The 15,429-nt window shown below is 32.2% G+C and overlaps 2 protein-coding genes across 5 annotated transcripts in view; both read left to right on the top strand.

The window, feature by feature from the left end:
- The first annotated feature begins 541 nt into the window (after positions 1–541).
- LOC124444367 (interferon-induced very large GTPase 1-like) lies at positions 542–8,096 on the top strand. 2 transcript variants are annotated; one of them, XR_006947947.1, is made up of 2 exons: positions 542–774; positions 8,084–8,096. XR_006947947.1 is itself a non-coding variant. In XM_046994963.1 (2 exons), the coding sequence occupies exon 2, from the start codon at positions 2,408–2,410 to the stop codon at positions 4,499–4,501; it is 2,094 nt and encodes a 697-aa protein (XP_046850919.1). In that variant the 5' UTR covers positions 542–774; positions 2,153–2,407; the 3' UTR covers positions 4,502–5,520. The 2 variants fall into 2 exon arrangements, 1 of the variants encoding a protein (XP_046850919.1); XM_046994963.1 differs by lacking the exon at positions 8,084–8,096 and adding an exon at positions 2,153–5,520.
- Positions 8,097–9,385: 1,289 nt separating this feature from the next.
- The window catches only part of LOC124444980 (interferon-induced very large GTPase 1-like), a 45,935-nt gene continuing 39,891 nt past the window's right edge, over positions 9,386–15,429 (top strand). For all 3 annotated transcript variants that reach the window (XM_046995685.1, XM_046995683.1, XM_046995682.1), the window contains exon 1: positions 9,386–9,510. The gene's annotated coding sequence lies outside the window, so the exon portion shown is untranslated. The remainder of the gene's footprint in view (positions 9,511–15,429) is intronic.

The following is a 15,429-nucleotide window of genomic DNA, read 5'->3' as shown; positions in this document are numbered from 1 at the left end:
AGGATATTAAAAAAAATGCTGAACATAACATTTCTTTCATGAAGACATCATGTATTGAACACCAACCACCATTTTGTAATTGTTTTTATATTTAGCTTCTGGCATCGATTGTGCAATAAAGATTATAGAAGATTTAAATTTTACAACTAGTGCAACTATCAAAGTGAGAAAACATGATTTCCTCCAGATGATGAGGTAAAAAATGACGACGATTTCTTCTTCGACAATTTTCTTGACAAAGATTATGGTATTTAAGACGAGTATTATGATATATTAAAGTTTGACTCACCACCATACTCTTGAGACTCATAAACAATGTCGCCCACTAATGTTGTTTGATGCTCAAAATAGCACTGATAAAATATTCTTTTGTATCAAACAACGAACATGGCTCAATTGCCTATATCTACGAGAGAATATGTTGCTGATGTCTATGAGTATGAAAGAATTAAGCTTCAGGAAAAAAATAAGTAAAAAGTATAAACGTCTCGATTTTTTGCATCAATGCACCCGTTTTTTAGCATTTAGGTAGTCCCAATGTTATCATGCACTCTGCATGAGGTTCTTAGTTATGTATTTTTATTTAAATGATAATTGTTGTTAGTCAGTGATGTATACTTAGTTTTATAACTGAGATGTTCTACGTGGAAGTCATTAATGTTGATGAAACAATTTGTTGAAGGAAAGTCTTACTTTGCTTTATTTTTGTTCGTTATCCGAATGCGCTTATGCAACAAAACTCGCATGGATCAAAAGAATTGATACTGATTTAAGGTATGAAGTTTAATCGCAATTATTTACCTGCTATTCATGTGGTTGTGCTGCTTTTATTTTATCTTTCACTTTTTATCGGGTATGTGTCAGTGATAAATGAAAAGATTAAGCATGCAGTCATTTTAACAGTAGTTTTAAAGTCCGAGTTCTAAAACTAAGTGTAATTTAGAAAATACAAACGAGATTTCGAAACTGCATTCCTGACATTACAAGTTTACTGAAGCATCGCCATGAAGATAAAATGAACATGCATGACAAATCGATGTTCAATGTTTTTATCCCAAATTAAACTCATATTTTCTAATACTATAAGCGTTTTTTGAATCATGGTCAATTTTGTTGCCACGATTAAAGCTTTCATTTTACATTTCTTAACATTGTCTTCAATGAAAATCTGCATGTGCTTTCTATTATCATAAATTCATCTTAATGCATCGGAAAGAGTAGGAGGAAAGCTTCTATGATTTCAAAATAAGCTTAAATCTAAGTTCTGAAAGAAAAGTAATTTACAAAAAAAGTGAATAAAAATGATGTCATAGAACAATTTATAACTAGGCTTGGCTGTATGTTTCACATTCTACTGACGTAAAATCGCCAACGTCTCACGTCAAACCGGTAAAAACACGGGGAAGACCTTGCCCCCAAAAGGATTATTTAAACCTGGTTACAATTTTGTGTCTACTTTGGACGAGTGAATGAGAAGTGTTTCTAAAATTTGAAAACAACGATGATTTTCATTCTTTATATGAACATCAACAGCTTGAAGCTGAAATGAAAGACAACAAAACTCTTGTGCCTTAAATTCCATTTTTGTTATTGATGATAATTTCTGCAAACAACACTGGCCGAATTTTGACTGTGAGATATCAAGCACATGTCTTATTACGCATGTGATTAGTATAGTGGTAGCCTGTAAATTACTTTTTCTGACCAATAGGAGCCGTGAGCTAGGTGGCTAGCTGCAGCCAGTAATCTAATTAATTACACAGCGGATTACACAGTAAAATGAACCTACTGTTTGTTTCAATACTGTGGCCGAGTGGCGCAAAGTCATCAACTGATCTAATTAAAATTTCACAAAATCTTATTATTTTCCGTTCTTTTATATGAATATTTTAAAGTATTTTGTTGTTTTGCAGATGTTATTGAATGTTATTTTTGTTTTATGCAAGATAAAATGTGTACATTTGATTAGTGTTGAGTAAATTAGCAGCCAAATTGGTTAATGTTTACATCAATGGTGGGGTAAAGTCATTATTGAATAAAAGCGATTGTAAATTTGCGATGAAAAATGCTGTACGAACTTACTTAAACATGTCAAAAGAATTTTGTTGTGTTTGTATTTTTTTCTAACAATGAATACTTAAACACATTCTAGAATGGCCTGCTATCTACTAATGACTGTAATGAAGACTGTCTAGAATATTCTGTAGAAGAAAAAATATTTGCACATTATTATCCTTTGTAAAGGATACATTATTTTCTTTGAGCACAACCTTCAGTCTCTAACGGTGATGGAAGCAATAACAAAATCAGCTTTGAGTATAGTTGTGGATGTTTGGGAAGGCAAAAATGTAACATATTTTATTGATGCATTCAAGAACAAATTGGAGACACTACGGAGACATTAGAAATGCAAACAAATAACGCAAGCATTTACGTCATTTCTGTGTTAGGTATTCAAAGTTCCGGTAAATCGACAATGTTAAATACAATATTTGGTTTAGAATTTCCTGTAAGTGCAGGAAGATGTACTCGTGGTGCTTTTGCTAGTCTTGTTCCACTTAGTGAACAACTTAAATATGACTCAAATTGTGATTATGTGTTGATCATTGATACTGAAGGTCTGAAAGGAATGGCTGACCCAATAGTGAGAGAACACGATAATGAATTGGCAACTTTTGCTGTTGGTGTGGCTGATGTCATGATTGTCAATATCTTTGGTGAAAACTATAATGAAATGAAAGAATTTTTGGCGATGGCTGTTCATGCTTTCTTGAAAATGAAACTTCTTAAAGACAAGAAATCATGCAAGATCGTCCATCAAAATGTTGCTGCTAATGACGCTGCAGATAAGTTAATGATGGATAGGCGAAATCTAAAACAAAATCTAGACAATATGGCAAAGCTTGCAGCAATACAAGAAAATTGTGAAGATCAGTTCGAAAAATTAGATGACATAATGGCATTTGATGAAAATAAAGACGTATTTTACATACCAAGTCTATTGAAAGGAAGTCCTCCCATGGCTCCGATAAACCCAAATTATGGTAGAGACTTGCAAAAAGTAAAGGAAAATATTATTCAGCTAATGTGCTCAAAAGAAGTGGTCAAGCTAACTCTCTCTTCATTCCGTAAACGAGTTAAAGATCTATGGCAAGCCATGCTAAAAGAAAACTTCATTTTCAGTTTCCGAAATGTGATCGAAGTCAGAGCTTATGCATCATTAGATAAAAAACTTTTCAAAGAATCAGTAAAACTAATGGTAAATGGAATGGCTGAAATTGAAAGAAGTATTGAAAGAGACTTAAAAAGATGCACAACACGAAAAGAACGAAATAAATGTTGGATGAGCAATAAAAGACGTATATTTGCAGAGGCAGAAGAACTCAAGACGAAAATGGAGAAAGAAATGCAGATGTTTTTTGAAAGCAGTGAAGATAAATCTACCCTTGACCAATGGAAAGAAGACGTGATGGATAAAATTAAAAGGTTCAAACGAAATCAGGAATCGTCTGTTATAGAAAATTGTGAGGCAACCTTCCACCATCTGCAGCAACAACAAGATGTAGAAGAAAGGAAAAAAAATTATGAAAAACAACTTTTGGACAGAGCAAAAAATTTAGTGTCATCTCAAAAAACAAATGACGAAGAAGAATGTAAAGCAGCATTTCAAAAAGGATGGAAAGAATGGATTGGCGAAGTTCCCCTTTGTGACGAAGTAAAGCGTGATGTCAATGAATATATGGTTTATGTTCTTCTACCAGAAAATTGTGATCTTAGTGCTGACATGATAACGAAACTAAAACCAAAAGAATATAGAATTTCTGCTTTTTTTAATGTTGATCCTGTCATTGATAGAAATATGCTTGCATTTATTGGAGGGTGGGGTTCGAAAGTGGTCCAAAACATGTATCATTGGTTCATACACGACGCTGTGTCAAGGGCAAATGTTATCAAAAATAAAGTTATCTCTAAAGGAGAGCAGTTTGCAGAGAGAGTTTCCAACATTGCTGTTAGATTTACCAATAATGATCTTATAACAATGTATGATGAAATCATTTCTACTATTGATAAAGAAACAGAGAAACAGAAAATGAAGTTTAAAAAACCATTAGTATGTGACATACTGTTATACACATTTGCCCGTGCCTTTCCTATTTTTGATAAAATGGAAGACCGTTATGTTGAAGAGCGTGATATTCAAAAGAATCTTGAAAAAACATTAAGACCAAGGCTGGAAAAGTATTTTATCAACCTTTGCAAAGAGATGGAGAAAGAAGTTTTGGCTGCCACGTCATTGGTTGATGTGCTTCGTGACCCAATAATGTCAGAACTTAACAAAGGCATTATAACAGCAGTTGATACTAAGCTTTCGACAAAGAACATGTTTAGTAGCAAGGGTCATTTTCACGCCAGTGTTTTGATTCAACTTGGAGGAAACCCTAGTTTTGAAGTGTTTGTTCCTTATTTGGAGAATCCTATTCAATTTTGGAAAATAAATTAAAGGAATACGTGGAAGACTTTTGCTTGAACACAGGATCGAATCTCATCCGATTTTGTTGAAAAAAGAAGGAGAGAAGTTGAAGTCAAATATTTTTTCTGCCATTGAAAATGCAAATCAGCAAGCTAGAGATGAAATCGAACAAGGAAGCGAGAGTTGGAAAGTAACGAACTGGATTAAAAAGTTTGTGGAACAGTGTTCTTCTCTTGCCATCACGAAAGAAATGTTTGGTGTCGCTACAATGGATGAAGATTTAAAAGAAACTGATTTATTTGACAAAGAAGTTCGTGAGTTAGTCGAAAACTTTGTACAAGAACTTACCGATGCTGAATTGAATAGTGAAACTATTAGTAATTGGCAGCCAGCACCCCACGAAAGGCGTTCAAAGTTATTGTTTGGGTGTCGGGCTGTTTGTCCATTTTGTAAAGCTTTGTGTGATAAGACTATGGAGCAATCAAACCTTTTAAACTATGATGAAAACGAGACAGAAATACACCAACAATACTCCACAGAAATACACCGTCCTTTGGCTTTGACAGGTTATCGCTATATCAACACTAAGATTTTGGTTTCCGATATTTGCACATTTAAAGTAGCTGGAAATGAAACATTTCAAAACGTTGACACAAATTGGGAACCACGTCCCTACAAAGATTATCAGTCAGTAAACGATTACTACAAGTCGTGGAAAATTCCTCCAGATACCTCATTTGAAGCTTCTAAATATTGGCAATGGTTCATGGTAAAGTTTTCGGAACAATTGGCGGAACATTATGGAGCAAAGGAAGCAGAAATACCTTCGAGCTGGAAAAATGTGACCTTCAATGAGGCCGTAAAACAACTGAAGGAGAAATACAACTTATAAAAATCTTCATCAAAAACATCACCTGAAGTCGATTTTTAAACAATTTTCTTTTTTGTAACTCTGTTTTAACTCGTTTTTGTTGAAATATAATTAGATCAGTACCGGAATCATTTGATGTGTTTTTGTTAAATAAATGTTTAAAGAAGTAGACTAAAAATGTTGTCATTAAATTTTTGTATTGTTACCTACCAATGCTTTAATGAAAAATGGCGATCAATTCGTTTAGAACTATACTTATAATTTAACAACCTTATAATTTAACTATGTAATCTTATAATTTATAATTATACAACTTATTATTTAACTATGTAATCTGCACTTATTAAAAAACATCCAGTTAAATATTCATTTAGTGACTATATAAACTACAAGTAAGTTACCTTCCAAAACATCGAATAAATAATGTAACGATAATTAACAATTTTAAGTACAATTTATTTTGTTGTGCTGGTCTTAGCTATAATTGTTAGAAAGACAAACAAAATAACATATTCACTATGACGAAAACTAATCACATTGTCAACATAAAAGAACATCAAATGGCAATGGTGAGAGTCAAGATACACTTTACATCTTATTTATGATAAATATCGAATGGGCTTTCAACATTACGTGCAAAGATCTTTTCTTTATGGAGGTCGTGGTGGAAAAGCAATATGATACTGACTTATTGGTGAAAAGAGACGATTGTTATAATCGAAGTCGATAAAATTTTTTGTTGCTAAACGTTCATTTCGAATTTTGTCGTGATATATGTTTCTGTCACAAAAAGTGCTGTGGCTTGTTCGACAAATTCTTTTGTCGCTAAATTATTCCTTTAATAACATGAGTCATAATTTAATCTTATAGACTTCAATTAATTGCTTCAATTTAATTAGAAAAGCAGCATAAGTAGTGATTCTTAACGTTATTTGTTGCACATAATTTTTATTTTAAAGTCTTGTAACTAAGGGTAATTCTCTAGATTGTAATTTCGTAAGATGTATGTTGTGCACGAGTCTTAATAACGTATGAGACCGTCAATTATTAGTTAATTTTTCTGACGATACTTCTGTACATCAATTATCGTTTACTTTTCTTAAACATGTAAAAATTTATATAAAATGTAAACATTTTATTATCTACACGGATATGTGTTATTGCATAACCTGTATTTTCGTTGCAAAATGTCGTAATATGAAACAATACAACCACAATACCTGTACAACATTTGAATCATATTCATATTTTTCATGTATAATTCACGGGAAAGTGATCCACCATGTCGGTTGATAACAATAAAATATGATATATTTTTTTTTGAGACACCTGCATGGTTGATATGAAAACCACAAAAAGATAATATCTCTTATTGACTGATTAAGGACCCATTCACACTTAATTCGTTTGCTAATAGAATTAATTGATTCGAATTCGATTCTTATTAAAATGAAAAAACACGAGTGTTCACAGTTTAAGTTTTATCCGCATTATTTTTCGCTTGATAACATAGTATCATAAGAAAGTCAAAAGGATAGATATGGGTCAGCAGGTATTTTAGTGTAATTATAGGGTATTGTGGGTACATACTTTAGAATCTATAATTTAAGTAAATTTAATGTTTACATTTGCTTCACATTATTGATATTACATTTTAGCGCCTTTCCTAAACTATCATTGAATCTTTGATAATAAAAATATTTAACGAATATAAATGGCGGAGATTACTGCAATGGGCATATTTTTACGAGAATACCAAAAGAACGCAAAAAACAGCCAAAAGATCGAGAGTGATACAAAAAAATGCTGCAATACTTTCAAAAGAATGCAAGGCGCGTCGCGTTTCTTTTTGCTTATAAGTAAAATTGTAAAATATTGCTGCAAGCAAACACAGTAAAAAGAACACGTGACATGTATGACCGCACGAAAAGTCTGGTTACTAAACTAAAAACATGTGATTGATCAATACTGATCTGATCCTATTCGTGTTGCATGTTAACATTATCATGCGTATTAAACTAATCCGATTCGAGACCACCTTTTCAAGTGCCCCAAGTTAGTTTGGATCGAATTCATTTTCGCATCACTTGCAAGTGTTCACATTAGCCCTCATACGGACTCGAATCGATTTCAAGTCGATTTAAAGTGTTAGTGTGAATGGGCCCTAAATCAAAGGAAACAACGTGTTTTGATTGAATTTTTCTTAGTCAAAGCAAACACTGCATGAGAAAGTCTTACTGAGCCCTTTTTTGAAACATCTTATATTTTAGGTGTTTTAGCGTTGTGAAAGAGAAAAAATAGCTCTATTTTTCATCTTTGCAGAAGCTTACAAATCTGTGAAATGTGTTTATGTAACTGTTACCAAATCATTTCCTAAATTAATGTTCATAGTCTTAATGTTCCATAGCGTCACATCAGCTAAAGTTAAAATAGGAAATCTTAGATAATATAAAATCATCTTTCGTGTTTGTTGCACGCATGCCGTGTTTAAGTAATACAAAAAGAACTTGTGATTGTCTGGGGTCTAGTAACTTTTTTAACTAGATACTCACTAAATTTGCAATCTGGAGAGTTGCTTTGAGTATAAGCATTCTACCGAAGAAGTTTTAGCTGCGAAACAACCGTTTGCCGAAGTGCGCTTCGTTGAGGTGGGTAATATGACCATTTCTAAATCTTTTCTGATGAATAATGTTATCAGTGATAGCAATAGTGAAATAATATAAAAGATGGTGAATTTAGAGGCAAAATCATGAATGGTTTTGTGGAGCTTGCATGTGGTATCTTGCCGGTGGTCTGACATGATTATTTTGAAAAGCCAAATTTGTATTATTGTCTGTGTAGAATTTTTTTTTATTCCAGTTTTTTTACTGAACAGATGGAAATACTCTGCTGGATCATCGACATTGCTTTCACAATTTCAACACAAAAAAATTAAAAAGTTTTCAATGAATCAAAGCTGCCAAATTAATGAAAAACATTGAATTTTGATGAGAAAATAGATTATTAAGCGATGAAATACTTTAAAAATGAGGAGGATGAAGATCCACCAAAATTTTCTTTACCACAAGGTATGACAAACCAAACCAATACAATATTTTATATGTATTAGCTCCATTATCAAACAAGAGTGACAAGGAGCTGAACCAAAAGCTTTAATGAAGTATCGAACCGTTAAAAAGGATTTAATTTTCATGATGATAAGTCTGGCAACTTTTGCTTTGAGGAATAATTTGAAAATTCGTTTTTAATAAAGAGTGAAAATATGTGAAAAATCTCCTAAAGTTAGAACAACATGGCCCAGTTTTGGCTGATTTGAAACGCAAAAATATCATGCTGAATTTCGGGGCAATGATAAAGACCAACACGTCACATGAGAAAAATGGATTATGTCTGTAAGGATATTAAAAAAATGCTGAATATAAGATTTCTTTCATGAAGACATCATGTATTGAAGACCAGCCACCATTTAGTAATTGTTTTTAAATTTAGCTTCAGGCATCGATTGTGCAATAAAGATTATGGAAGATTTAGATTTTACAACTGGTGCAAGTATCAAAGTGACAAAACAGGATTTCCTCCAGATGATGAAGTAAAAAATGACGACAATTTCTTTGTCGACAATTTCCTTGACAAAGATTATGACATTTGAGACGAGGATTATGGTATATTAAAGTTTCACTCACCACCATACTCTTGAGACTCATAAACAATGTCGCCCGCTCATATTGTTTGGTGCTCACAATAGCACTGATAAAATATGCTTTTGTATCATACAACGAACATGGCTCAATTGCTGATATCTATGAGAGGATATGATGCTGATATCTATGAGCATTAAAGAATTAAGTTTTATGCAAAAACCATGTAAAAAGTAAAAACGTCTCGATTTTTTGTATCAATGCACTCGTTTTTCAGCATTTGGCTAGTCCCAATATTATCATCCACTCGGCATGAGTTTCTTAGTTATTTATTTTTATTTAAATGATAATTGTTGTTAGTCAATGATGTATACTTAGTTATATAACTGAGATGTTCTACGTGGATGTCATTAATGTTCATGAAACAGTTTGTTGAAGGAAAGTGTTACTTTGTCGTTATCTTAACCGTTATCTGAATGCGCTTATGCAACGAAACTCACATGGATAAATAAAATTGATACTGAACTAAGGTATGAAGTTTAATCGCAATTATTCACCTGCTATTCATGTGGTTGTGTTGCTTTTATTTTATCTTTCACTTTTTATCGGGTGTGTGTCAGTGATAAATGAAAAGATTAAGTATGCAGTCATTTTAACAGTAGTTTTAAAGTCCGAATTCTAAAGTTAGTGTAATTTAAAAAATACAAACGAGATTTCGAAGCTGCATTCCTACATTACAAGTTTACCGAAGCATCGCCTTGAAGATAGACAGAAAATGCATTACAAATCGATGTTGAGATGTTTTTATCTTAAATTAAACTCATTTTTCAAATAGTATATGCGACTTTTGAATTATAGTCACTTTTATTACCACGATTAAAGCATGTGTTGCATTTTACATTTCTTAAAATTGTCTTTGATAAAAATCTGCATGTGCTTCCTATTATGAATTCATCTTAATGCATTGGAAGAGAGAAAGAGAAAAGTTGCTATGATTTGAAATTAAATCCAAGTTCTAGAAGAAAAGTAATTTACAAAATGCAAACTATGAAACTGCATTCCTGAAATTACAAGTTTACTGAAGCAACACTTTTTATCGGGTATGTATCACTGATAAGTAAAAAGATTAAGACGTAAAGTCACTCTGAGTGTATATTTTCAAAGTCCAAATTCTAAAACAAGTGTAATGTAAAAAATACAAACGAGATTTCGAAACTGCATTTCTGACTATACAAGTTTACTGAAGCATCACCATGAACATTAACTGAACATATTTATGTTCACGCAAATATGTTCAGTTTATGTTCATGGTGATGCTTCAGTATGGCGATTTTTGTTTCTCGTGTTCACGCGCCACATTTATATGAAGGGATATTTAATTCAACAAATCTACTTTTATATAACATGTCGCTACTGTCTACTTGTAAATCAAAATCAGATTCTCAAACACTTTCTGTCATATAAACATGACAAATCTACAGCTATCGGATAATTTCATTTTAAATGAAACTCGTTTTGATGATACTATATTGTAGCTTAAACTAATTATGTAAGATATCATTGATGCCAGAAGTTTGAAGTTTTATATGATCCTAACTTTAGTAACTTTAAATTTTTGAGATAGTTGGCTGTAAGAAACAAAACTTCAAAATATACAACATGACATAAAGTAAACATCTTAAATAGGCGTTTACGAACATCAACGTGAAGGATACTACAAACAAAGCAAAAGCTATGGGTGACTTATTTTGTAGGACAGTAAATGTTGTTTCAAAGATTTATAAAAGGGATAACTCTTTTGCGGAGTTAATTTTATCTAAAATAGACTTCGTTGTGTAGCAACTTTAAATATTGTGTTAAAGCAATTAGTTTTATTCAACTTTAGATAAGCATTATAAACAGTTACTTGTATAAGTATAGAAATTGTTTGAAATTCAGCATGATAGTCTTGTATATTTTTAGTTGTACATCTTAAATTCGCATTCACAAATATTACAGCGTTCGCAATTTAAAAACCATGCTTTACAATATCACTCGATCATATAAGCAATTAATACCAAAACATTCATCAATTTCATGCTCTGTTTACTGTCGGAACTTTGAAGTAAACACCAAAACGGTTGCTTTGACATGGCATCAAAGCACACTTAAGCTCCAGTGACAAACTTTAAAGTATTCATGCGCTCTATATTAGCATGAGCCTGTTTTGCGAGCATCTTTAGATGAGTATAAATTTTTGGTCAGTGATATATATATTATATAGTTACATAGCTGAAATGTTCTTCCTAGAACTCATTAAAGTTTAATGAATCAAATCGCTAAAGAAGAGCCATACATTCAGTTTTGATATGTATTTGTAAAGCATAACTCATGGATCGTTAAGATTCGATGCTACAACAAGCCATGTTTTGTGTTTTTATGCTATATAAGAAGGTTTGACGCATAATGATCAGGTTGATTCTAAAACTAAAATATTTTTTGCAAAAACGAGTTCAACTTACTTTAGAGCTGTTTTTGTTGTTATTGATTGACGTTTCGACAACCTTAGCGGTAGTCATCTTCAGAGTCAAAAATTGACTCTTACTCTTTTGACTGTCTAAAGATGATTACCGCTAAGATTATCGAAACGTCAATCAACAACAACAAAACAAGTCCTTCTCAGGACTATACCAACCTGCACGATCATCATTTACAAACATGTAACGATACTCCCGGGTTCAAACCATTTACTTTATTACCTAATAGCCTTAATTTCGAATCTAAATTACTAACCATTACTAGTTTATGGAAGCATCTTTATGAAGAGAATATTAAATCAGCAGCTCATTTATTTTCCTTCTGAACAAAATTCGTCTCCATATTACTATGCCTTCAGAGTCTGGGTGATGCAATATTTGAATTGCATGGTACTTGAATTCACAATAATTAAAATGTAAAAAAAAGATTGCACATAGATTGTACGAATACTTTGGAAAACAACATATGATGTTTGATCGAAACTTGCTCGAAAAATTAAAGTAACAAATTAACGTCAATTTTATGTCCTGTTGAATGTGTAGACTTTAAAGTAAACCGCCAAAACAATCACGTGAGGACCGAGCAGAACATCGTGAATCACATAATCCTCCATGAAGATAGATTAAAGACGTGTACAGAAACTTTCAGTTCTATACAACGAGTATAGTCTGCTTACAGATATAAAGTTCATTACTTCAAAGTTCAGACTAAACATCTTTTTGACATGTCAAAACATACCAGAACATAATTGACTACTATTAATGTTATTAAGCACTCTACATGAAGCTTTTTAAGATATATCACATATCAATAGAAGTTATAATTCGGTGACGTGTACTTATATGAGTACGCGTATTCGGTGTCGTTATATGAGTGGGAGGTTCTTCCAAGAACTCATTAATGTTAATGTAAGGTTGTTAAATGAAGAACATAAATGGTTCTTTAGTATTTGCTTGTAGACTAAAATAAACTAATGCTTTCATAAAGTATGAGTTATAGTCTTATAATTCTTTGTTTTAAATACATGATGTTAGGAAACCTGTAAAAAAGTATGGATGATGGTCGAGTTGCTTCTCAGTTTTAGTCGCTTGTCTTCTCTTGACAATGTTAGGACTTAAAAGCTTTAGCAAACATTCTTTGTTAAACAAGGTCATATGAGTAAAACCCAATGACTGAATTCTAAAACGACGGTTCTTTAGTTGGCAAATTGATTTCAACCTGCCTTAAAAACAGACATATTGAAGGTGTATTTCCATATAAGCATTACAAGTTTACTAAAACGTTTCAAAGATATAGGACTAAGCTAAGTAAATCATAAGATATTTCAAAATTTTTCTTTCAAACGAAACTTGTTTGATGGTTGCAACTGCATATGTAGCTAAGTTAATTTGAAAATTATAATTGTTGAGGGATAAAATTTCAGAGATAAGATCGCGAAAACAATTAAATGTAGTTATGTTAATTAGTAAAGAACCTTTATATTTATCAAAGCTTGTTTTGTCAAATGATTGGAACACCAATTTGCAAATTTACTTGTTTGTAGAAATTTAAGGCATAGGAAACAAGGCGTATCTCTAATTAATGAAAGTAATGTGTGGTTGGAAATTTGAATTATATTATTGGGCGTATACTTAGACTTTGATCAAAGTTTTTCAGTTTCACTTTAAAATATTTAATTGTGCAAAAATACAAGCTTGTCTATATTTGAATTACATGGTCTTTCAGTTAAGTTGATCTTGCTGCTATAAGTAAGAATTAATGTTTCATTACGGAGTACGCTCATTAACTGCAAATAAGAACTGCAGATTTGCGATTTTTAGTGTTTTTTCTATAAGAAATTATTGAAAGAATAACTGATACGGATCTAACAACAAAGATCAATAATAAAAAGTAAGATTACACAGCAAAATGGTGCAAAGTCTGGATGATACGATATTTGAATTGCATGGTACTTGAATTTAAATTCATTAAAATGTTTAGAAACTGTTGCAAAAAGATTGTATGAATACTTTGGAAAACAACATCTCATGTTTAATCGAAACTTGCTTGAGAAATTAAAATAACAAATTTACGTCAATCTTATGTCCTGTTGAATGTGTAGACCTTAAAGTAAACCACCAAAACATTCACGTGAGGACCGAGAAGAACAACGTGAATCATATAATCCTCCATGCAGATAGATAAAGACGTGTACAGAAACTTTCAGTTCTATACAACGAGTATAGTCTGCTTACAGATATAAAATTAATTACTTCCAAGTTCAAACTAAACATCTTTCTGACATGTCAAAACATACCAGAGCATAATTCACTAAAATTAATGTTATTAAGCACTCTAGTTTGGCTCCATGGAAACTGGCCCTTAGAAAAATTTTGAAGCCTATAATATGTTTGCAAGCGGAAGTGATTTATGGTGCACTTTAAAGGCATTTGAAGTATCTTCTTAATTATTGATATAAGATGAGAGCGCTGAATAAATTTAATGTACGTATTCTAATGTAAAAGCTATACAATTCTTCCCCTTGCAAACATATTATAGGCTTCAAAATTCTTCTAAGGGCCTGTGTCTATGGAGCTGAGTTACCCGGCTGAGCGAGTTACTCACCTAGCCGGGTAACTCGGCCCTTATATAAAATAAATGCATTTCCCGGTGAATCGTTTATATGACACATCCGAGTAACTTGCCTTGCCGATATCTCGGTTTGTGTAACTCGCTTACACACCGGTTTCACTTTGTCAAACCCGGTTGAGCGAGTAACTCGCTCAGCCGGGTAACTTGGCTCCATAGACACAGGCCTTAGACGAAATTTGAAGCCTATAATATGTTAGCAAGGGGAAGTGATTTAAGTGCAAGAGGGAAGTGTAATAGTCTTCATTGTAAACTATTAGTCTGATGATGTCTATAAAATAAAAACGAAATATTAAACCATCTTTTCTTTTAAAACTCTTGTTTTATCTTGAATATCAAGAAAACGATATGTCCGTTTTCGGAATTTGTTTTATTTTGTTTTACTTAAAATTGTCTGCTTGTCCTGGTTATTAACATAGTTGCGAAAAAGGGCGTATCCCTAATTAATATAGTTGGTGAGTTAAATTGCATATTAATCGTAAAAGGGTGGCTTTCATCAATATATGAAAAATAATTGAGCTGCTTTTCCAATAAGTCATTAAATATGATATGGGCTTGAAGCAACATTTTCGAAGGTTGTAGGTTGATTAAGGCAACACAACAAGGTGTGAGCTATGGTATTAATTCTTCAAGCTTGTGTACATTACGCTGCAAAGGGAAAAAATGGATCGCTTATGATCGTATTGCTTCTTAAAGCAAAAAAGCTTTGTCGTGATAAGTAAATTCTAATGAAAAGACGAATCTTATCAAAGCAGGTATAAATGCTAGATTGTAACTCACAGCAGTCTGCAGTCATGATAAATAAATTATTAATTAAATAACACAGTCGCTGTAAGCAACTCTATAAGTGCAAATTTCAGGCATTTCTTGGTTGTTTAACCTGCTAATATTTTTAAATTATGAGATAAACAAGTAAAACAACAGCATGTGAAAATATTACATTACTTATTCTTTCAATAAGTAAGTGGAAATATTAATCTGCGCGTTATTCATTATATCTTTGCGAGCAAGGGCTCTTTGTAATCGAATTTAAATGAGTGTTTTTGTCTCTAATTCGGGTCAAATCGTCTGGAAGAATTGTCGCTCATGCTTTAGATGTGGTCCTGCTTTGATAAATAACTGTAACTTTTGGCTCTAGCATTCTTATCCCAGACTACTTCTCAAACTTTGCTTTCTTGCGAAATTTTATTGAGAAATGTTACAATCAATTATGAAACCTGAATGGGAGCATAATGTCCTACCAATTGTTCATCATATTCATTAATTGATTTCACTGGAATATACTCAATAACATAATTTGACTC

The sequence above is a fragment of the Xenia sp. Carnegie-2017 genome, unplaced genomic scaffold, assembly GCF_021976095.1.
Source record: "Xenia sp. Carnegie-2017 unplaced genomic scaffold, XeniaSp_v1 HiC_scaffold_21, whole genome shotgun sequence".
NCBI classification, from domain to species: domain Eukaryota; kingdom Metazoa; phylum Cnidaria; class Anthozoa; order Malacalcyonacea; family Xeniidae; genus Xenia; species Xenia sp. Carnegie-2017.
This window is presented reverse-complemented; position numbering and strand designations above follow the sequence as displayed.

What these genes read in the sequence shown, in the direction of transcription:
- LOC124444367 (XM_046994963.1), top strand. Translation starts at nt 2,408, where the DNA reads ATGCAAACAAATAACGCAAGCATTTACGTCATTTCTGTGTTAGGTATT.